Source organism: Epinephelus moara, chromosome 3 (assembly GCF_006386435.1).
Source record: "Epinephelus moara isolate mb chromosome 3, YSFRI_EMoa_1.0, whole genome shotgun sequence".
NCBI lineage: Eukaryota > Metazoa > Chordata > Actinopteri > Perciformes > Serranidae > Epinephelus > Epinephelus moara.
In genome coordinates this window covers 12,590,521-12,614,958 of record NC_065508.1, presented here as the reverse complement: position 1 = coordinate 12,614,958, position 24,438 = coordinate 12,590,521, and the positions used below count along the sequence as shown (strand labels likewise).

The 24,438-nt window shown below is 42.1% G+C and overlaps 1 protein-coding gene across 1 annotated transcript; it reads left to right on the top strand.

The window, feature by feature from the left end:
- The first annotated feature begins 12,429 nt into the window (after positions 1-12,429).
- On the top strand, positions 12,430-14,181 carry ovca2 (OVCA2 serine hydrolase domain containing). Its single transcript, XM_050040293.1, has 2 exons — positions 12,430-12,595; positions 13,341-14,181. Exons 1-2 carry the CDS (start codon positions 12,442-12,444, stop codon positions 13,859-13,861), a joined length of 675 nt encoding a protein of 224 aa, XP_049896250.1. The 5' UTR covers positions 12,430-12,441; the 3' UTR covers positions 13,862-14,181.
- The last annotated feature ends 10,257 nt before the right edge of the window (positions 14,182-24,438 follow it).

Below are 24,438 nucleotides of genomic sequence, written 5' to 3'. Positions count from 1 at the left end.
ATCGCTGCTTGTTCTCGCGATATTTTGGCCGCGCTTTGGAAAGCAGAGCTAGATGGTAAACAAACATGGCAGCACACCGGTAAGGTAAGACAACACATTTACATGTCTTTTTCTGTATGTTCTCTGACATTTATCCTAACGATATGAGGTGGTCTTTGTGGAAAAAAGCTTGTTTAGTGGACTAACTTTGCACATGAAGGTATGCCCGTTCACTTCCGTTTCAACAGGTCTGACGCTACGGCTGTATCTAGGCTAACGGCTAACATGCTAACTATTATTTCTATGTCACTAGTCACTTGAAACAAATTTAAGAAGATAGGAGACAGGTTAAAATAAACCGAAATTTCCCTTTAAGAATGCAATGCATGCTCACAGCATCACCGTGATGATAACCTTGACTATAGTAAATGTTCACTATGATGATGGATGACATATCTCAAGCATAATTTAAGTCATGATATAAGTTGATTAGCATATAGTAGCAGTATGAGCAGATGTCAGTGGCTGTCCAGAAGGTAGAATCAGAGGAGGTGTTTGGTGAACACACACAAAAGACGAGGTGCTGATCTTGGCAATGATATATTGAGGAAAAAATGAAGCACACTAAGCACCAAAGACTTTTGTGTATACAACCTAAACATTAGAGAGTGTTAAGAGAATGCATCCTTTCTATCTATATCTATTTTGAGACACAAGATAAAGACTACAGCTTTTGGAGTATGTGCCAAAAACGTCTAGATGTCTCAATTACCCAGCTTAAATTGTATACTATGCAGGAACTGTTGGTGAAAGCCACGCCAAGATTCACTCTTGTTCGCTATGTTTGTGTTTATTCGGTGCTGTGTCCACAGTTTTCGTGGCTTCCTCTTGGATTTGTGCTACTTATGGTCAGGCACCTGGTTGCTATCTTTTTAGTCCTGACTCACCTGCACACTGTGAGTCATAGGTGATGATTAAGAGGGATTTCTTTTGTATTTGTCTGTACCTTGTTTTTAAGGAAAATCCTGCTTGGCATATCTTTAAAGAGGATCTAAAGGTAAAGGCTACAAATAAATGGATACATGGGCTTGCATTCATTTGCTCTGGCAGCATGGTGGTGCAGTGGAGCAGAGGGTGGAGCACAGCAATTAGGTTCCTGGTTCAAATCTGGGGTGTGGGAGCCCTTCTGTGCAGAGTTTGCATGTTCCCCTTGTGTCAGCGTGGGTTTTCTTTGGGCACTCCGGCTTCCTCCCACAGTCCAAAGACATGCAGGTTAATTGGTGACTTTAAATTGACTGTAGGTGTGAATGTGAGCGTGAATGGTTGTCTGTCTCTATGTGTCAGCCCTGTGATAGTCTGGTGACCTGTCCAGGGTGTACCCCACCTCTAACTCAGTGTCAGCTGGGATAGGCTCCAGCCTCCCCACGACTCCTAACAGGATAAGCGGTTATGGAAAATGAATAATATGTAATATAAACAACATAAAGGATCATTACATCAATAGAGAAAAAAGGCAAGTCCACAACACAAACGATATATACATGTGTTTATAGCAAACACACTGTAAGTAGGCCTATAAGTACATATCAGATGTTAGAAATGTTTGCTTTATAAATGGTTTTCAGTCATGAAATAGGTGGTATGTAGTTAATTGACTTTAAGACGTAAAATCCCTGGTATGGTGCTTTATTGTCAAGTTGAAAGGAATTCTTAGAATGTATTCAGAGCTGTTGAAGGTAAAACTGTATTGTTAAGGAGCTCTAACAAGGTTCGTGAGAAAGTAAATGTGAGAAAGGTTAGTATGCAACTTTTTCTCTGCCTCTCCTGCAAGCCTCCATTAACTTTCCATTTGCTCAAGGCACTTGAAATACCACAAGACCTTTCACCAGAAGTTAGACAGGGATGTCTTTCTCCATTGTCTCTCTGAGAGCACCGATACACTACCTCTTTGTTCATCTCTTCAATCTTCATCTTCGGTGCCCACCGTGTCCACCCTTCTCCCTCCCTCCGGACACATCCCGCTGCAGCTTCCTCCGTTACGAGCTGGCGAAAACTCTCCACACAACCCAAATTCCCTGATATACAATTCTGCAAAAGTTCAGGGTCATTTGTCTCTCTGAATGTTGGGCCTCTGTCCAAAGACAACAGTTATACCTTTTTCAAGAAGATCAGCAACTCCAACAACATGCGAGTGGACGCTCTGTGCCAACAGAGAAGCAGGACTGGGTTAATGTTTAATAACATATGCAGAGGTTGCACTTCAATTACTTGATGTTAAAATCTCCGTAACATCAAATCAAATAATTGAGCAGCATGTGAAGCGGATGATGGTGTGAGGGTAAAGAGTTGGATTTCCCATGTTCAATGTTTGATTCCCATGCGTCTGATCATAAAATTTAATTTCTGGTAGCGACGCGGTTTATCCCCCCGTCTAGACTTTTATCAGTTTGATCTCTTTGATCTATTTTTTTTGATGGAAGCCTGCAGCCAAAAGCATCAGGACCGTTTGCAATCCACTGAAGTTGCTAGCTCTGCAGCAGGCAATGGGCTGTGAATTTGAACAGAGATGCATCATTTCTGAAACATACACCAGAGGATAATGTTGGGCAGCTCTCTACAATAAAAGCCGATAAAGAAACGCTCTCCTTCCCACATGTGAAAAAGAATCATTTGAGGCTAGAGCATGATTTTCTCTTTCTTTTCTAATTCTCTTAAAGGATGGGGAGACATTTTTCCAAGTCTATCTTAATACAATATGCCAGCATTGAAACAGTAATTTGTTCCTTTCTGCATACTGGCCTTGAAGAAATACTACGCTAATGTGATTACAATGTAAAAGTAATGTAAAATTCACAGTATAAAAAATACTGTGGTACAAATAAAGGTCTTGCATTCAAAATATTGAAGGTTCTGTGTGCAACATTCAGAGAAATACTATAACAGCAACCAACTATTTGCTATGTAAAGATACAGTGGAATAATGGTGTCCTGAGCAGAGAATGAAGTCACACTCTCTGCTTGTGTTGTAATCCGAGCTTCTCTGTGGTTTGTTGTCCGGCCACATGTGCATGTTGGTGCATGTGTGTATTCCACTGGCTAGCTCATCACTGCTGGTTTGCACTGCGCTCATACAGCGGTTGCTGCTGATACTGGGACAGCATCATCGCAGAAGTGAAGCGCCCTGCCTCCAGTTCCCACCTGGTTACACCTGTTAACTCTGTCAGCACTGTTGCCATTGTTTATTGCTGTTTATGGACTTAGCACCATGTTGAGAAGAATGTCCAGACAACTCAAACGCTCTGACTTTCACATGTAGAGCCGTTTTAAGTTAACTTAGGTAAAAGTACATTAGTGTTACCAGTAAAATTTACTTAAGTTAGGACCTATTACGAGTTTAAAAAGATGCATTTTGCAGAAAAATTACCGCTATGGGCTTGTGTCTTCATAGCAATTTTTTTCCCCCGAATGGCCGCATTTTTTTTTCAATTGTTCCCAAAGAGGAGAGAGCAAAAAGCACTGTGCTCAGCCTCTTTTTTTCAGAGAACTCTGAGAGCTTCTAGTTGAAAATCTCTAAACTCTTCAGAAAGGTGCTGGTGACATCACTGCTGCTCCTTTAGCTAACGTCTATCCCAAACTGTGTGATATGTCAGTCAAAAACTATCACAACAAAGAAAGGAAGCATGGTAGTGAACTGGTGGACACTAAATGGTGCTGGTGAGTGTATGCGTTGTAAGCTTGTTTTAACCTTGTAGTCAACCCTGTGTTATGTAGCATTACGTTAGCTACCTAGCTAATGTCAAGTTGTTCTTGTCATAGAACAATAGAAACATACCCATGTGCAGCACACCATTAGTGCTCCCCAGCGCCTTGCTGCTGCTTTTCTGATGAGCAAAAACGCTATGTGGACACACATCCTATAATATGTTTATTGTATTATTAATACTGATGTATTATTTTATATGCAGCATTACTTTTTGTTTGGTCAATATAAAGCTAATTTAAACTTTTTTATGTGCTGTGAGGTAGCTTAACCTATAACAATACATCATATTTGGGGGCGGCACGGTGGTGTGGTGGTTAGCACTGTCGCCTCACAGCAAGAGGGTTCCTGGTTCGATCCTGGGTGTGGGAGCCCCTCCTTGCGGAGTTCGCATGATCTCCCCGTGTCATTAGCCATGTTTCCTGTTTAGATGCGCATCAGAAAATTATGATGGAAATGCCAAAATTCGAATTAAAATCCCCTGATTCGCACAAACTAAAATATGCTTGCTTTAGCCGGGTTTTGGTTGATTCGAAAAAATGTTGATTTACAAAAGGGGGATGGAAACAGTTATGTTTGAATTAAGTCTGACGTAGCGCACCTCTATCCATGGTGACATCCACACTCCGGGTTGGGAAGGCGGTAATGCATTTACAAGCTGGTTGCCAACCGCCAGAAAGCGTAGAAAAAGAAGAATGCGAGACTTGTTTTGTTTCCGGTTCTGCGGAAAACTCGAGCAAGTTCGTAGTTTTCACCAAAGGCCGTACATTTAATGAAAACACACAGGATTCGTATTTCTTTTAATGCGTATTTCCCAATGATTCGAATCACTTTTGGATGGAAACATAGCTATTGTGGGTTTTCCCCGGGTACTCCGGCTTCCTCCCACAGTTGGGGATGGGTTAATTGGTGACTCTAAATTGGCCGTAGGTGTGAATGTGAGTGTGATTGGTTGTCTGTCTCTATGTGTCAGCCCTGTGACAGTCTGGTGACCTGTCCAGGTATCCTGCCTCTTGCCCAATGTCAGCTGGGATAGGCTCCAGCCCCCCTGCGGCCCTCAAGAAGCGGTTAGAAAATGGATGGATGGACGGATATTTGTTTGGCAGAGCAACCAGAAAGTCAGCTGTCATATATAGTGAAGCAAAAAGTGTAATATTTTCCAATAAATGCAGCAGAGTAAAAGTCAGGTTAAGTCAGATTTAGTCATGAATAGGACAATGTCAGTAAAATTAATAAAAACATACAATATTTACTTATTATCATAACACAAAAAGCATTGCACCAACCACAAAAAGAGCTTCAGAAAAAACAGTGTGGTCAGAGGGCAGCATGAAACTGCAAGTGCCTCAAAAAATATACTGCACAGAATGTAAAAGTTGAATTCCTCCAATAACGTTCAGCCAAAGCTAATATGAGGCTTCTGCGGTCTGATTTTGTCAAATGAAGTCTTTTTAATACAATATTTGCTTTTCATCCATCCATCGCAGCTCAGCAGGGAAACACTGTCTAGACGTTTCTAACTTTCAGAACAGGTATATGATAAAAACACAAATTACACACAGTACACCCACTGATATTTCATTTAAGAAAAAGTTAAAGAGTGGCATCTTAAAAAAAAATCTTCACAAATGTACTGTATGAATCAGATCTGGAAGTACTGTGAAAAACTGTGAATCTATTCTTAACTAGACCAGCTCTCTCCCTGCTACCTGTATACAACTGAATGAAGCGCTACATTTCCACTAGTTGAATCATATAGTACGATTCGTTCCCCAGCGTTAACCGCTGAGATCACGAGGAGTCCCTCCTGTATGAGTCAATCCGAATGGTACTGAATGCTTAAAATAAATACGAGCTGCTCTCAGATTTCAAGGCTGCTGAGAAGATAAACTCAGTGAGTCAATGAGGTAAATTCATGCATCAGCTCGTATCAGCAAGGTGTGAGCATGCTTGGCCCGAGCATTGAAAGCATCATCTAAAGGGAAGGATGAGAGGCTTTGTAACAGCCTGTGCTGTGACTCAATGGAGCTGCGAGTAACATCAAATGGTTAAAGGAATATTTCAGATGTTTCACGAGACGGTGCAGATCAGCTTCAGTCTGCTTATCTCTCACACAGATTAGCTCACACACCACTGATCTGACTTTAATTAAACCTAAAGAAATGAAGTATTCCCTCTGCTTCATTCTTGAGTTTATAAAATTGCACTAATTAGCCTAAGTGGGGCACTCCAGTAAGTGTTTGTTTGCATTTTGCCAAAACAATAGTCTCGCACTGATAAGCCTGATGGGAAAGCATAACAAAATAATGATAGCGCTGTCACACACTGACAATATCAGTTACACGAAATGACATGTCTCCAACGTCTGCTGCCTCACCTGCCACCTTTGTCCCACCCCGTAACACCTGTCAGCTGTCAACAATACAACAACAACACAGCCTTTTATCACGCTGTTTTTGTGCCACGCTTGTCTTGATAAGAATCATAGTGGTGTCTCCCCAGACAGAACCAAACACTTGAAGATAAACACTTGGAACAAGCATAAAGATGCTCTTTTTTTTCCATCTATCTGCTTTTCTTCGAGGGCATTCACACTGTGTATGGCCTACATTGCCAGCTCCAGTGAGGATCCGGAGCAGACAGGACATTCGTCATACTCTTCTCTGTCCTCCTTTATGTGCACGCAGACTTCGCAGATTGCATGGCAGAATGACAGGGTCTCTAATAATGTGGCTGCAGAGGACAGCAGCACAGATCTACCACTGGAGGACACAACCTGCAGGCCATTCTGACCTCTCTGAACATTGAATGCCCCACCCCCTATTCTGGTTCTTGGCTCTGGCTGTGAAGCTTAACCCGCGTGTCCTCCATGATCATCTGCAGTGGCTCCTGCTGTACATCAGCAGCTGGCTTTACAGTGACAGTAAATACGGGATTATCTTGTTACTGATACTGCAGTTTGCCATGTGTAGTTTTAATTAGAATGGTTTCATTTTGTTTCCTGAATTTCCTAATTACAGCATTATGCATGACTCCACTCTTGATCATTATTCAGTGCAATTACTTTCAGTGGATTTGCTCTCTCGTGTACTCACACACGCACGCAGGTAGAGGTTCAGCTTGCTGGTAGTATTTTGCAACCAGGGAGGCGTTGAGGTCTGCCTCAGCAGCACATCCTGAACTCACAGTGCACCACTGCCCCCCTGTGGACTGCAGGAACACATGAAGGGAGTCCTCATTTCACCCCACAGCCATAATTGGTAACTTCTTTAAGTCTTCTTTTAAGACAGATTTGCCACGCTGTCTACCTTTGCCCGTAGCCATTCTGCAAACACTCACGCAAATCACAAAGGACGTGACAGTCATCTCAATCGTTCACACCTGTATGGGTTTGTTTTTACAGGGAGTTATTTATACATTTTTGTAGTTTGAAGTATTCCTGCCGTATAATGTTCAAATTTAATTAGATATACTATAATCAATTAGCCTTAAGCCACCAAAAAATAGATAATTTTTCATCAGCTTGATGTGAAAAGTGTCAAAACTGAGCAGATATGTAACACAGATACAACTTCACTGATACATTTGTCAGGATTTAGAATAATTAAAGCACCCACATATTAAGTTTTGCACAATTTGACTTGACAAATTTGTTTTTACTCAAAGCTTAATAAAAATATCCCTAAAAAAAAAACTGGCATTAAAATTACAAAGGAAGATTAGGGACACATAAAAAAAAAGACGAATTTGACATTTTGAGAATTAAGTCATAATATTAAAAAAAATTAAGTCGTAATTTTGAGAAAAAAGTCGTAATATTTTAGGGGACAATCAGGAAACCATTCATCCACCGCGCCTGCTCCCTCATCGAGACCTTGTCCCTTTTTTACTATGTCATCTGACTTTTAGGCATAAATTTGCTAGTTTTTCCTTGTAAATTTACGAGTTTAATCACTTAATATTACAACTTTTTCCTCTTAAAATTATCACCATATTGTTGTTATATTACGACTGAAATAGTATGACTTTGTTCTCATTAAATTACAACTTTTTTCAATCAAAATTACTTTATTTTCTTAACATTATGACTGAATTCTTACAATCTTTTTTTAAAAATGTGAACTTAATCCTCTTTTGTACAAAACAGAATGAATCAAACTGGGAAAAAGTCATGAAAACAGTCGTTTAGACTTATTTAAAATTATTTATAAGAAAGTGAAGCACTCAGCTTTCACCATTCATGTCACAAGGTCACCTCTGGTTTCAGCTGTCACAGTTAAAGTTATGCAGTATTTTGAGCGTGGCCTCATAAACGAATTATGCACATCATATTATGTTACTGTCATCACTCAGGGTTGTATATTATACCATGCTGAACATTATGACAGTGGCCCATGATGAAATGCGAATTTTGATAAGCTGTTAGTTCTTTGACATATTAGGATGTGATGCTGCAAGTTATTACATTATTATGTTTTAAGAGCCACATGAGTGCTCAGGATGCTGAGCTCTGAATAACAGGAAATGTCTTAGTGTGGAGCGGGGACAGCCAGGGAGTAATATGTTGCAGCAGCCAATTCTGGAAGGAATTAAAAATAAAAAATGAAACAGGGGATCAGTTTGTCTCCACCACTAAAGGTCTGTCTCTCCCTCTCTCTCTCTCTCTCTCTCTCTCTCTGTGCCTCCCTGGGGGATGGACACATGGCTCCTCACCAGTGCTGGAGAACATCAACAGCAGCCTTGTCCCTTGGGTGTTTTTTTTTTTTTTTCTCTTGCACTCTCCCTAATTAGCATGTGCGTCATGGCAAGGCAACACGTGCGCTCTCTCAGCAACAAAAGACCTTTACTAAACCTAATTGACAGAGCCTGTATGTGACACCACTCCAAAAACTAGAACATCAAAGAAAACAATCGCTTGTTGACAGAGACCCTGAGCTGAGACGGAGGCAGTGGAAACAGTCTCTCTGATTCAGAAGCCTGCCTTGCCCCGAGGCCGCACCTACGAAACAGTCGGCGTCCTCCCTGCTTTATTATCACATCCCAGCTGGGTAAACCCTGACCCTGAGCTCTTTCATAACACACAAATGCTCACAAAACACCTCAGTAAACATCTTAGTAGGTGTGCCCCGGAGCCACATGGACTATTTTTTATTTTTATCAGTGAAAGGCAAAACATGTTTAAGATGAGTCAACAGAAAATGACACACCAACACTATATTTAAAAAAAACTGTGTGTATGTTGGATGCCAAGGGATTACAGGAAAAGGTGGGCAATACATGATGCATCCGTGCAGGGCGAACCTGATTAAACTTTTTATCTTTCTTTTCACTTTTCCCCCATCCTCCTTTTTCTTTTATGGCTGTAACCGCGTTGGGCCATCCCCAAACCCTTATGAGGGCTGGCTAAATGCCAGCTCCTGCATATCGCTCTGAAGTGATGAATATGGTGTTTGGGATATTGCCTTCATATGTTTCTCAAAAGGGAATCCGGATCAAAGATAATGTCTGTATTTTTGACAGAGTCCTTTGGGAGAGCTGCGCTGCCACTGAAGTTGAAAGAGTGTCTGATAAATGAGTTCCGGTGGCCTAGAATTAGCATTTCACTTTTATCTGTGTTGAAAATAAAGTTCTTTGTCACATTCTTTTGTGCATTGTCGCAGAGAGATGAACGATTTAAGTGCTCAAAGATTCAGTGATTTTTCTCTTTTCAATGGCTGCTATGTATCACCTGCCTCGCCAGAGATGTCGCAGCATGAGACATTCTCATTTGTGTCTTTAGGGGTCATCCTCCCACCATCTAGCAATGAGTTCATCCCTCTGCCCCAGAAATGCAAGCACACGCTGTTTCCATAAGTAGAGCATCAGTCAGACACTCAAACGCATCTGCTATAAATGTAAGGAGGTGGGAGGAAGAACTATTCCTGATAATTTTCTTCGGAGTAATTATGATTATTAGTGCAGTGATTCTGCAAAACTTTAAATCCCTTAACCTGAGAAATTAGGTTGCTGTGGCTAGCTCTGGACTTTCTGCAGCCTGAAGGTAGCTCAAGGCTATAGAAAGTTCAAAATGTCCCAAGATGTCTTCAACTAGTCCACTGATTTGTAACTCTCTACAAAAACATGTAAAGATCTACCGCACAATTAATTATGGAAATGGATTTACTTTCCGTCGGTTAACTTTTTGTCAATCGTTTGAGAATAAGTAAACACTGTAGAGAATAATATCCAGTGCTGAATAATTCAGTCCAGTACAGAAGTACGCCAAAGAACACAGGCTGTCATCTCTTGTCAGTGTCAGAGATTTGATCTAACTTTCAACTCTCAGAAGTTAAACTCTGCTGCGTTTAGTGACAAATTTATGGTATAAAACGGGATGTGAATGGCAAAATGGACACTCAAGATGATATATTTTCCTGTGAGAACACATCACAATCAAGGCTTAAGCTCTTTACATCATAAAATCAACACAAGGTTGCAGCATATCATGTATACATGACATGCTAAAGCAGGTGCGTATGGTTTTGGCATCATCACGAGCCATATGTTGAGCAGATCAGTTATCAGAGCTGAAGGAGAGCAGAGCAGGCGGTAATGTGCAAGAGGTTTGATATGAAAGGCTGTCAAAACTTGTGACACTTTGAGGCGCTAAAGTCACTGCGGTGTCATTTGATGAAAAAAGGCTGACGATGTAGCTGACAGATGATGAAATATAACTGTATTAAATTCATAATTTCCCTATAGGCTACTTAAAGTTTAATTGAAGAAGACATCTAAATTGTGTTGGAGCTTAATATATCAGTGTAACCACCATTATTAGATATACAAATGATAAATACTTCTCTGCTCAGGATTAAGACAGAGCTTATAATAGCTTCAGGCCATCAGGATGGTGAACTTTGACCTCTGTATATCCTTGGCCCTGTGAGTCCTTTTCACTCTATGCAAAATTGCATTGTATAGTTATGTACATTTTACATTGCATGTACTTAAAAATTGCACCACCCACTGTTATATATATTTTTCTAATTGTTACTTTGGCCTTATTTCAATTATTATAATTCACTGCACATTATTATTCACTGCACACTTTTAGCACAGCCTGAAGAGAAGGCTGCCCTGCATTTCCCTCCTAACTTAGTCTACTGTTTGTAAATGCTACTTTTTTATAACACTGAGCTAAGTGAGGTAATTGATATATCTGATATTTAATCTTATAGAAATTAAACAATACATCACTTTTAACCAGCATGTAATAAGGCTAGATGAGTAAGTTCACTTGGAGAAACACTGTGCATTAATCCAACTTCCACTTTCTCTTCATCTCTTTTTTTCTGTCTCTCTGACAAGCAGCGTTATCATTGGCACTGCTGCACTCAGGCTTATCGTTACTCGGCTTTTGACCAGGAAAATCTGTTGAAGTCCAAAATATTTAAATCTCTCCACAAACGCTGTCAAAACAGGGCATTTATCTGCAAATATGAAGGCCTAACACTGTGTCCTAACAGCAAGCAAGCGTCTCCCTGTCCACACTGAATCCTTAAAAAATGCACTCCTGTAAAGTCATGTAAACAAACCATATAAGTTATCAGCTGTGCACTCAGGCCACAACCACTTAAAGGATGGGTAAGTGCTTCCTGTCTTTCTACGTTTGTACGTTTTAAATCAGAAAATACACATTTTAAATTGTGATATTTACTGGAAATGAGAAAAAACATAGTCAGCAAGTAGCCTAAGACCAGAAACTTTCAGCTCCAGGTTTGTGGTTCGGGTTCAGTTCACTGATTAATGCCTATATGTTTAGGGCTCAGGCAGGGCGGATTGGCTCTGATAACTGGCTTTTAAATAACCCTGACCAGAGCATCACTACTACACTATGCTACACTACACTACCTGGTTTTTGTTTTGTTTTTCTTTGCTGTAGTAGAAGATCCACATCTTTTGGCAGTGGGAGGACATTTTCCTTGATGGCTTTCTACCAGAAAGGGACCTCACGGTTAAGGCCAGAAAAAACAATCGTGGTTGGGGTAAGAATAAATTCATTTCTACCAGAAATGGCTTCTGTAGAGAAAGCCTACAAGCAAAACTTTCCCCATGTGCCATGTTTTGGTCAAGTTCAAAGAAAGTACCTCAAGGGAATCACATTTCCTTCTTTAAAAAAAATATTAAATGTGTCAATTTTGGCTAAATCAGCGTGTACGTGCTAAAAATTTAAATTGATTTAAAAACTTCTACTTAAGATAGATCGATAGAAAGAACTTTATTCAACTGTCCAGTGGCTCATAAAAAACAACAACACACTTCCCCTCATCAACAATAATACAGTGGTATTAAAATAGACATAAAATAGTGCATAAATAGAAATGAGAGATAATATATTTACACTGACTATATGTTCTTCTATTTAGTTTTCACAGCCGTTTTCAGGGTTTTACTTTGAAAATTGTAAGCGGAAATACTTTTCACTCCTTCCGGCTGGTCCCATGAGTGCTGCGGCTGTCTCCAATTTAGCAAAACTTCCGGTATTTTAACCGCTAAGTAACTCTTTCTCGCTGTGTATTTTATCCGACCAGTTACAGTGGTGTACTGTATGACAGCGACTACTTATTTTTTGTATATCAACGTTAATATCTTCCGCTCTGTTACCGAAACTAACTTCTCCGGCTAGCGCAAGCTAACGGTAAGTTAGCTAAGCTAACCTCGTCATGGCTCCTCTCCGGCTCCTGTGCATTCACGGTTACCGTCAGAACGGCAGCTCGTTCCGGGAGAAGACCGGAGCTCTGCGGAAGCTGCTGAAGAAACAAGTGGAGCTCGTTTATGTGAGCGCACCGCACAGTGTGCAGCAGGCCAGCAGTGAAGGTGGGTCATCCTCTAGTTTCATCTGCCTCCACCCAAAACATGCTGTAAGTTAGGTGTGAGTAGAAAGTTTTCAGGTGAACATAACAAGCTTACTGTCATAGTGTAGATTGTTTATATTGACACAGTTATATATAATGCAAATTAGTACTAATTATAATAATGATAATAGTGCAAAACGTTAGGCCTAGCTAAAATTAAAAACAAGCACTTGAATGAATGCAGCAAGTTTAATAAAGTTTGCAAGATAAGTGACATTTGTTTTACTATGATATTACTTCTTTAATTCCATAGTATTTTTGAATTTATCCTCTATAAAACTTAGGAAAATACCTATATTGAATTCATCACCTGTCACACACAATGTAGGCTATATGGTCTTGGTAATAATTTCTTTTTGTTTGTATGTTTGTTTGTTTGTTTGTTTTGATTAAAACTGCAGGTGAAATGGCTTGCTTTTGTCTTAATTGGTCAACCTCAATAATTAATGATATTTAGTTGCCACTTTTTCACATTTTAAAACATGTAGAGCCAAATTCTTTCAGAAATATTAAGAATACAGAATAACAAATACAGAATTAGGTAAATGTTAACCTATTTTTATACATGTTTGTATGTAATTCTTAATGTAAAGATTAATTTTCAGGATGAAGAAACTTTTGGTCCACCTGTCTGCAGTGCCTCCCTTTGAATTAGATATAATATAACACAGTAGAATAACCATTTATCTTTTCTGTCCTTTCCAAAGCTCAAGAGAAGGAAAACGGTTCAGATCCCGGACCTGGAGGAGATGAGGACCCCAGGGGTTGGTGGTTTTCTGACATCCACGCTCGGAGTTTCAACGCTCAGCAGCAGTGTGAGGAAAGCCTGGGGCTTGACGACAGCGTGGCGGCTGTGAGAGAAGCTGTAAAGGTCCAAGGTCCGTTCGACGGCATCCTGGGCTTTAGTCAGGGAGCAGCTTTAGTGGCCATGTTGTGCTCACTTCAAGAGCAAAAACTGGAGCCAGAGTTCAGCTTCCGCTTTGCCATCCTTGTTGCTGGTTTCCGCAGCGCATGTGAGGAGCACCAGAAATTCTACAACCTCCCTCTCCAGATCCCCTCCCTGCATGTTTTTGGGCTGGAAGACCGAGTCATCCCTGACAACATGAGCAGGGAGCTCCTCCCCTCCTTCCAAGACCCTCACGTCCTGACACATCCTGGTGGCCATTTTGTCCCTGCCGCATCTGCTCACAGACAAACCTACCAGGACTTTCTCAAGAGGTTCCAGTGAGGAACGAAAGTCACAGAAACTCAGGTGCTAAATAAGTGAAGAGCTGTGAATAAGACTCAAACACTTATATATGGCCAAAGAATGTTTCTTATTTAATGTTCACAAAGATGTTGTTATACCATAATTGATTCCAGAGGGACTTTGGGTAAAAATACCAAGTTATGAGTCATGACCTCTGTTCTCTGCGAGCTGTATTTTATCTGTGATCTGATCCATCCAGAACAGAACAACGACTGCTGTCCTTCTCAGGGAAGATGTCTTCTAACAGACAATAAATTAATGAACTAATTAAGTGGCTATTGTTTATTTAATCTATTCTGGTCTCTGTTTCTTTTGTGAGCTGTGTTATATATATTTTAATTTATCAAAGCGCAAGACAAGTGAAACTAATAACATTCAAGATGGCTTTGTTACGGTGAAGTGGTAGTAATTATACCTGTGCTTTTCCCTGCGTCAGAAGTGTTCTGAAAAGGACAAATATAAACCAAATTACAGCAGTGCGTTAAAGCCCTCTGATTCCAGTCAGACAGGGCGTTTCGGATGCTGTAAGACGATCCAACAAGCACTTCGTCTGAAGTTTACTGATGTCTTTAACCAGGTCAGCAGATGGGAACAATCATGGGATTTTCGTAATTTGTTTGGGAACTAGAGGAATATCAGGAAATCAATAAAATGACAAATTTTACAGGAATAAGCGTGAACATATTTTCCCATTTTTTCCCCCCTGCAGTAATCTCAATAGCAAAAGCTGGAGAGGACTGACATTTTTAGGTTCTGGGAACACTCTGCCATGATTGTGGAAAGTTATGACAAGAATTTTACATCCGAGCCACAGTGGAAACCTTGATTTAATACGTTTGAGTAATATTTTGCATAACATAGCTTTGCACACTTTGCTTTACTTGGGTAGAACTGTGACAGCTGTGTAACAATAGAAGCTTATACTGGAGCATAGGTACTGAAACGTGTTTGCCACAGAGTTTAAACAGATGAGGACGAACAATTGTTGGAGTTGTCTTTACACTTCATTATGTGGTTACTGAGTCATTTTCACCTAGTATCAGATGTGAGGAGTAATAAAAAGCAGCTATGCCATCTAGAGGCTTTGCATCTTGATGATTGGTTTAGATTTTTTTCCGTATAGGATGCACGGAGGTGTTTCCTCATGTGGGAGTCATATAGACAGGTTTATACACACGCTCAAATGCGCAAAGTTCAAGGACATGTTGTTCTTTTATAGCCGAAGCATGTGCGGACTGCACTCGTACAATTATTTCCAGATGTGTGCTCTCTCTTTCTCCTCTCTACCTCTTTCCCTCCCTCCTCTCCTTTTGCTTTCATCTCCCACCGGCCTCTACCTCACTTCAAACTCAACATCCTCCTCCCTTCCACATCCTGTGTGTCGCCAGCTTTGGGTGCAACATACTCTGTTACATGTCTGCTGCATTTATTATAACATGCACGAAAATAGTTGTCTCAAAATCCACTCATGATCTGAAAACTACAGACAACTGTTGTGAGTGGTTGTTTGCCTCGCTGAGATGAAATTCCACAGTAACATCAACTTCCTCTCTTGAAAACTCTCACTCTCTTAATCCGCCTTAATGTCTAAAACATGTCACCTGTTTTAACATCTCATGTGCGCCACAGCCGCTCGCTCACACACACACACACACACAGACACACACACACACTATATCGTGGCTACGTGGTCTCCTTTCCCCATCACAGCCCTCATATCCATTGTCTCCTGTGCTCCCCTGTGGCCCTTGTGTCCCTCCAAGACCTAACAACACACACTCATACACATGGTTTTGATAACAAGTAGAGACGAACGGAGAGAGTGAGTGAGCCGAGGGAAACAGTAAAAGAAAAACACAGAGGGTCACTCTTGCCAGTAAGTTTTACAACAGAGCCGTGACTCCCTTCTCAGGAATCCGTTCCCCCTGTTGCACAACAACCGGGAAATAATGGAATGAGAGACAGAGACAGATGAGGGTGGAGTTATCCTCCCTCCCCCGTCTCTCTGCCTCCCCCTCTCCCTCTCCCACTCTGCCTCTCTCCGGCTGCTGCGGTTAAAAAGGGAGAGTAAGGGCACATTCAAGTTTTTCGCAGGGCGATTGAAGGATCACTTTTTCCCTCTTCCCCCGGTGGAGTATGGGGGATGGAGCAGGGGGCAGAGGGGTGTGTCACAGCACAGATGGGCTCTATTTTGATTATGGAGCATTTGTTGTTATGGGAGACGGAAGGAGAGGAGGGGCCGAGTGGTGAGCGTGTCTATATAAGACTTGCTCTTAAACTCCAAAGAGCCTGGTCATCCCAGGGCCCACGCTCGTCCAGACTCTGACAAAGTTGACCAACTCTGCCTTGTTACTACAACTTCCACTGCTGACAGCTCCCACTGGAATAATCTCTGATACTCCCCAGAGGACTTGAGATTGAATCACCTGGCCTACAACTTTTGGATTTACATGCCTTTTTTTTGCAATCTACAATATTGTGATCCCAACAAAGAGAAGATGTTGAAGACAGAGGGACTGTTGTTTTTAACCTGATATTTCACACCTCTATGAAAATGTCATTCACGCATGTGTGCATGCGCTTGCACCGTTAAATTGGTATGCTGGTGCAGATGGATGTGATGTAACGTTATGTTGGAGGGTTTCCAGAGGTATGGCCTGTGTCCAGCACCACATGGGATTTAGCCATGCCTCTCCGCTTCCTGTGTTTGTCTCCGTGTGTGTGGGTTGGTGTGTTTGTCTGGGACGACGTGTGCGCCTGCATAGTTTGCATAGAAAAGGAAAGTAACCTCGTGATGTGATGTGAGAGCTGGTTAGATATGCAGCGTGTTTGACGTGTGTGTGATGTGTGTTGACATATGAAAGAGGGAAACAGTGGGAGTATATTTAGAGTTGTCAGTCGGATTGCTATATTAAGAACAGAAAAGGCAGGGAAAGTCAGTACATGTCAGCTAATGACATGAAATTACACGCTGAAGAAATCTATGCTGCAGTGTGAGAGTGATATCCAGGCCCAAACAACGGGCAGAGGGTGTTTATGTGTGTGTGTGTGTGTGTGTGTGTGTGTGTGTGTGTGTGTGTGTGCATGCGTGGGTGTGCATCTGCATATTTTTTTTCTCCTCCATATGGGTGTGATTTGGTCATTTGTTATTCCATGCTTGCATACTCACACACTTCTGGTTTTCCTCTGCTTTGTGGTTTTCTTGTTTGTGTGGACAAAATGTACTTTGGCGAGGGCCAGAACTTGTCTGGTTGTTGTCTTCGCCCTGTCATCAAGCCCAGCGTTCTCTCAATCTGTCGCTCTCACTGATTTCAGACATGCGACATATCGGATGGTCCTGTCACCTGGCAAAACGTCCTCGTCGTGACTGACCTTTTGACCTGTTCTACCTGGGTGTGTCTGGTTACAACTCGAGCGCCAGATGTCATTACATTCAGAGGCAGTGTCGATTCTTGACTGAGGAGGTACAGAGGTGAACTGAGGACACAGCTGAAGTTAGGGCAGCGGCCGTTTGATGTATGATGTCATCTGCAGTCGTTTGCCCGCTTGTGTGCTTTACTGGACTGTTTTAGAGGCCGTGGCTGGGCCCTGGCGAGGACAGCTGTGGTTTGGCTGTCCTCGGAGGTGCCTAACTGACACTACTGGGGTAAATATTAGTCATCGTGACTATGGAGGAGGACTGTGGTAGAGTCTGGATAACACAGAGAGAGAAAGGGAGAAACAGAGAGAGGCATGTCTTGGCTCACACAACTCCCCCCCCAAAAAAAGTGAACACTGTTGCACAATCTTGTTTGGCTTCTGAAAATTATTAAAAGGTTTGAAGGATGAAAAAGGGACATTACAACAAGAGCCTTCGCCGTGCTCGTGTAGCTCGGTGGTATTTGTAGAGAATGCAGACTAAAGAAACTAAACAGAACAATAACAGTCGAGCAGCTGCTGAAGTAATGTTCATAATAACAGCCATAAAACCCTGATGGGTGCTAAGTTACACCAGACTGTCTCAGCCCTGCACTGGAACATAACGGGGGATAACTTGAACTGTAGACACGGTTTAATACTGATGTTCATTTAGTATGAATGGTTTATAGGTTTCGTCATTTATAATGATTACACATGAATTAATTTTGAGCCATGCTGTCATATAGAAACCATTTTCAAATTTACAAGATTTAAAAATCTAAAGCAATGATAAACAGTGGATCCTTACAGTGGTTCATCAAGTGTGTGTGTATGTGTGTGTATGTGTGTGTGTGTCAGATAACTTAACTTCTCGGCCCTGAACAGTAAGAGTTTATGTGCTGTTGTTTATCTGTCAGCACATGAGCTTTTACGGTGCAGGGAGGCAGAGGACAAACAACTGATCATCCATCTTTCTTCTTCATGTCCTTTAATTTCTTCTTTTCTTTTCTTTTCTTTTCTTTTCTCTTCGCTTCTTTTCTTGTCCTTTCTTTTCTTCAGTCAGTCAGCACTCAGCAAATATGTTTCCATTTTAAATGACAAAGAAAATGATGCATGGCAGAAATGTTACAGCCAGGATGCAGTGAAGAGTAAAATACTATTTTCTCAAAAAACTTGAAATTAAAATTAAAATTTTTAATAAGTTTGCTTTGTAGTAAGTAGCGACAGCGTTGTGCGTCATATGATGTTGTCATGATCTTAAAATTAATTTCCGTTTGTGCAGCCGTACTCTTTATGCTCACTGATGCTATGACAACATCTCGCCTCAAATTGCTCAGCATTTTTTCTTATATGTTTATTTAATTTTTTTAGCTTATTTTATTTCAAACTTTGAAAAACTGTCTAGACTGTCTGAAAGTTTGGACGGCTGCCACACATGATTTGAATGAGAGATCCACTGGATTCTGGAGTCACTGAAACAGCAGTCGTCTTGTTTTAACCAACTTCTCTCCTCAGACCATAAATAACACCACCATCTGTCACATCACTTACAAACTGTGAAAACTGAACACATGCTCAGTGGGACACTGAGAGGCAGCTACGTTAGCAAGTAAACACCGGCAAATGTTTTTAATTTTTATTTTATTTGATTATATCAGGCACATGTGTCGGTCCAACATGTTCCAGCATGGGAAAAGTTGCTGTTACAAGCAGACAACACAGACTGACCTGTAGAGGGCAGAGTGACTCTGAGTATTACAGAGATGTGCTTGAGGAAGAGTGGGCCAAGGAGTGGAGCTTTTTTAGTGTGTGTGTGTTTGTTGTGAGCATACCGTAAGTCTGCACGTGTGCATGCATACATGTGGGTTAGCCTATCCGTGTAGGGTCCCAGTGTGTGGTGTGTGTCTGCCTGCAGGTTACAGCGCTGCCTACTGGGAACTCCTGGCTGTGTTGCTTTGAAGTGAGGCTGCTCTTGTCTGATAAACAGAGAGGGGAACAGGTGTCGGAGCTGGCTGACTCATCCGTTCAGCATGCTCTTTGCATTCATTATTGTACTCAGTGATCAAGCCGTGAAGAAACACACTGAACCCAATAAAGTAAAAGTGAAAAGCAAAATGTGTCCATCTGTGTTGTTGCATGCTTTATTGTTAAACTGTATTTAGTGTATCAGGTATGTGATATTATAGAATCACAGCCATTTTTGGCATCTTATCAAAGTAAATGTGCAGCCATGAAGAAGTCTGACAACTCTGCAGCCTTACACAGCAGTGAACATGGATGAGTGAGTGACCTCTGACCTACTTTCTAAATGAGAAATTAATTAGCAGCTTCAACTTAACTTCTTTATTTCCCTTTTCCTTCCCGATGTCACCTGCCCCTAACGACCATGGCTGTAGACTGTTACCATGGTGCCGTTGCTAGAGTAACAATCTAAAGCCACGGTCGCCATGGAGACAGCAGGGTGGAGGAGGAGGAGCCGGAGTTGGCATGGTAACTGGAAACTGCGAGGTCTTCATTGGTTTGAGCGTGGATATTACGCACTTACATGGTGTAGGACTCCCCCAATGCAAGCCCACACAGGTTTCCTTTCAGAGCAGGGGCAAAGAGACAGACCAGGAGAGACATCTCAGATGTACACAGTGTACTGAACAGTATCTCCATGCTGCTTTTTTCTTCTTCTTCTTCTTCCTTTTAGGTTTGCATCACAACGGCACAGCCTTTACACGTCCCTGTAGTCTTCAGTGTGATGTTTGGTGCATTGCCAGGCTTCAGTAGCCATGACTGTAGACTGTTACTGTACTGTGACACTGTATAAGCAGTAAGCAGTCTAAAGCCAAGGTGCTGATGCTCTGGCCAAGTTAGGAGGGCAGAGAGGCGATGGTAAGGAGGGCAAACACTCCCCTGGTGGAAACCTGCATCAGCAAAAAACAGAGGAAAGGATATTGGTATAACATTACAGGAATCAAACCTGACACAGTTCCCAAGAGGTGGATGCTGATCAATACAGTCCAGGGGCATCCCAGTGACCTAGATAGTAATCATGGGGAAGATTACAGTGAGTAGATAAGGTGCTGGAAACTACTACTGCTTAAACCCTAGTGGTAGTTTCGTCTGTAGTCATGTGGTGGTAGCAGCATCTCTGCATCTTAATTGGTCACTCTGCAGTTCATTTAAAACAACATGTTGCTGACTATAACTTCAGGTGAAGGCTTTTCCCAAATTAATGCTCTAAACAGGTGTAAAATGTAAACCAATCAATCTTTTGAAACAGTACAAAGTGTCCAGTTGGCAATCCTGTAATATTTGAAGCTATAGGGATACAGGGATTCTCAATTCTGGTCTCTTACCATGTAGTCAGGGGCTGATTTACTTTGTTGTATTCATTTATTCTTATACATACGATGCCATTATTTAAACCAATGTTTTAACAACTGAGTAGGCCATCTGATACACTATACTACTACTACGAATACTACTGTATAAACGTGTGCTTCTTCAACCAACCAACAAATTAAGCAATCAGTGAATCACCTAAACAAACCAATCGAGCAAAGGTTAAAAATATTTATGTCAGAACTTGTAATAAAATTAATAAAACGTCAGCACATATTCTCAGTCATCCAGCTGAACGTCAGAGCCAAAAACTTTGTAAACACGCATTTATAAAACTATTGGCAAGAATGGCATTAGGCATCATCCACCCACCGTTTTTCCTGTCTCTGACCTAGTTAGAGTTTATGTGTATGCAAGTGTGTGTGAGATGGAGTGAAAGAGCACAGAGCGAGTGAGGCTGGGGGACAACAAGAGAGGAAGAGGAGGAGGAGAGACAGAGAGCTTGTAAAGAGTTTGATGTAATGAATATTGTCCAATAGGATCTCCAAATAATTCTCCAAAAGGAGAACAGGAACTTTTTCAAGTAATCACCCAGCAGTGTAAATCAATGACCTTCCATCAGGTTGGGAATATGTTGAATATTTGGATGATTATTGCATTGTTGATTATGAATTTTAGATCACACCAACCAATATTGTCTTCATCACCCCCAAAATCCCTTCAGTTGTTGTCTTTTTGGCCCTTAAATGTGGAGATGTAGCTGATTAGATCTGCTCAGGAGACTTATCTCTACTCAGTGACTTACTGGCCTTGACTTGATCATGGTACAGTATACCAAAGTGGACTGACACCAGACCAGCACTCTCTGTATGAGTAGAAAGCCATCAGTTTCCACTTTATGTAGGTTATCAAAAGCAGACAAACGACCGAATATTATTTGTTCTTATACGCATAAGTGGGGGTTAATGAGGGTGTCTCTGCAACAGGTTCCCTTCCATCTGTGTTTCAGCACCGCGGCGGTGGGACAGCGACACAAGGCGCTGAGGCTCGGCGCTGTCCGCGGTGCTGAAGTGGCCGACGCTGGCAGCAGAGAGGAGACTTACAGCAGATTATAAAGCCTCAAATAGTCGTGTGTATTCAACCTATAATGATATATGAATATATTGAAATGTAACTCTCAACATCTGTCTCCCATCGCGCCCTAGTTTCTCCCACTTCCCCGTGTCTGAGCTGGACCACGGGCTCTGCAGTCTCTCATTACCGATGGATGCTGGTCAGGTGACGAGCACCGTCAAGCGTCTCACTGCTCGGCAAGTCACATGCCCGAGGGTACGGGCATATGACGTCACGTCGCGAGCAAACCAATCGGCTCTCGTCCCATTCGGCAGCCTGGCTTATCAGAGCGCGTGGGCAGTGGCTTGGTCTGGCTGGGTTTCCATGGCACCGGGGAGAAACTGCTTGACTTGACGAGCGTGCGGGTCTTCCATTGAAATTACGCACGGAATCATAAAGAGTGAGCCGTGAGGTTGAGCCTGGACTTGGGTGGATCTTCACTCTTGCCTTTGTATTTTACTTTTAAGAAATAATAAAATAAGATGAAATAAAATAAACTCTCACAGAAGACACCTCAAAGATGATTTAACTCCTCAAGATTTTAGCTTTAGATTGTTGCACCATAGTAAGATCAAATCTAATGATGAAAAAGGTTTCAATTATGAATTTCTCTGGTAATATTCTGTCATAACAGCTGTTAAATCTATTCTTACCTCCACATATGCTGTTATAATATCACAATATTTCAGGCTCTGCTCTCCAAGTCCATGATTAACATCGTCTGATCAAAGTCAGCGCAACAGTAGCCACAACAACTAGTTGTGAATGAACAAGGGGTTTCATTGACTCGCTCCACCCACTCCTCCCTCGTGTTTTCCGCGCACGAGCCTCTCACATTGCGCATTCACACCCCCGCACGCCAGAGGATCACACTGCAGTGTGCGCGTGCGTGCGTGCTTGCGTGCGCGCTATGCCTTTAAAAGGGTTATAGTAGGTGACTGCGTATCATCTGCAAAGTGCGCAAGAATGACGCAGGGCTGACTTCACTGGCTGACGACGTCACAGAATTGAGACTGAGAGAAAAAAAATAAGTTAAAGGAAACGCCGACCGGAAGTGCACGGAGGAGGGAGGGGGAGAAGCGGGGGGAGGATGGGGGAGGCGGAGGCGGAGGCGAGGAGTGTGCCGCCACACCGGAAGAAAGTGATGGCTATAATGTCATCACTATCGCCGGAAACCTCCCGGTGCCACGCGCTCCCGAGTATGTGGAGGGGTTGGTGAGGAACACTCCCCCGCCTCCACACACCCCTCACTCCCCCTCCTAATACGCGCGCGCTCGTTACAGAAACCAGCGTACACACACATTGGGGGCACAGGAGACGTGCGTGCGCCTCTGTGTCTGTGCACGTGTCAGTGTACATTGCACGGTGGCATCTGCACATAGACATCACCGGATAACCTACAGATGATCCAGAGCTGCCTGGATCCGACTGAAACTACCTGTTTAACCTTTGCAACCTGTGTGACAGGTGGAAACTAATAACCAACATATATGGTGGATTTAAAGAAATATGTATACAAATGTATTTGTGCCGTGCGGAATTGGAACAAATTGTCTCCATCAACTCTGACAGAAAACAACATGACAAATGCGATTTCAAAAAAATGCCCGCAGTTGTGTCTTTTCTGAGATTCTCTTTTTTTCAGGTTGCAGGCTGAATGCTGCCCACATGGGAGAGAAAATGAGTCACACTGCAGCAACTTCCAACCGGAGAGTGAAGATGAGAATAGTGTCAGTCAAAGCAGACTATGGAGCTTTTTAAGGGGATGGCCCGTCCAATACACCCTCTCCCTATGGTTGCACTTCACCCATATCAGAGGTGATTTTGTTTTTTCTTTCCAGGATTCGGATAAAGTGGCACAACATCTTCCCTGTAGAAATGGAAATCTCACTTACCTCAGTCAAAGTTCCCTGTGTGGCCACGGTTGCGGCTCCTTGCTGTAGAAATATGTCTGTGTCTCTAAACTCGCTGTCTTCACCAACATGAAACTGTCAGCGCAAAATCTGTGCCACGCTGTCTTTTCGCGCACAGACGCTTGTCGTCCCTCTTCTCCAAAGTGGCTTCCCATACAGACCGGGCTCTCCCATCAACTGTAGGCTTTTTATAGAGATCCCGTAGTAACTAGTGGAGGGAACGGGGGAGGGAGGGAAGAGGGAGGGAGGAGGCGAGGGGGAGGAAGGGGGAGAGGGAGAGCTCATTCAAAGATTCACCTACACATGTACGTGCGTATCCCACGTCATTGAACGGAGTGCAGCTATTTATAAAGGGGAGGAAAAGTATAGCCTGAATCACTGTGCAGTTCTTTAAAAAGGAGGATGAAAATAGCATGTTTGTTGTGTATGTCACTCTTTGCACTGAGATGTCAAATATTAAAAGCTCTTGCGAGAGAATTCATGTGATATAAAGACATTTGGAGTCTCCGAGGTGCTCATTAGTGAGTTGGATCGTATTTCCCAATCTCCCAGTATTCCTATAACAGCCTATTTATTACATAATTATCTGTCGTTAAATTTCACAGGGGATGAATTTCAGATTGTCACTGTCTTTTTTTTGCCAAGAAGACATGCTGTAATTGCTGCTGTCAGAGGATTCAGTTGTTGCCTCGATGATGATATCATGCTCAGTTCCAGAGGATACTTTGATTCATCGATAAATATTATTGTGTATGTTTAAATCAGATCAGATCATCCTGAAGCCATCTTACAGTTTCA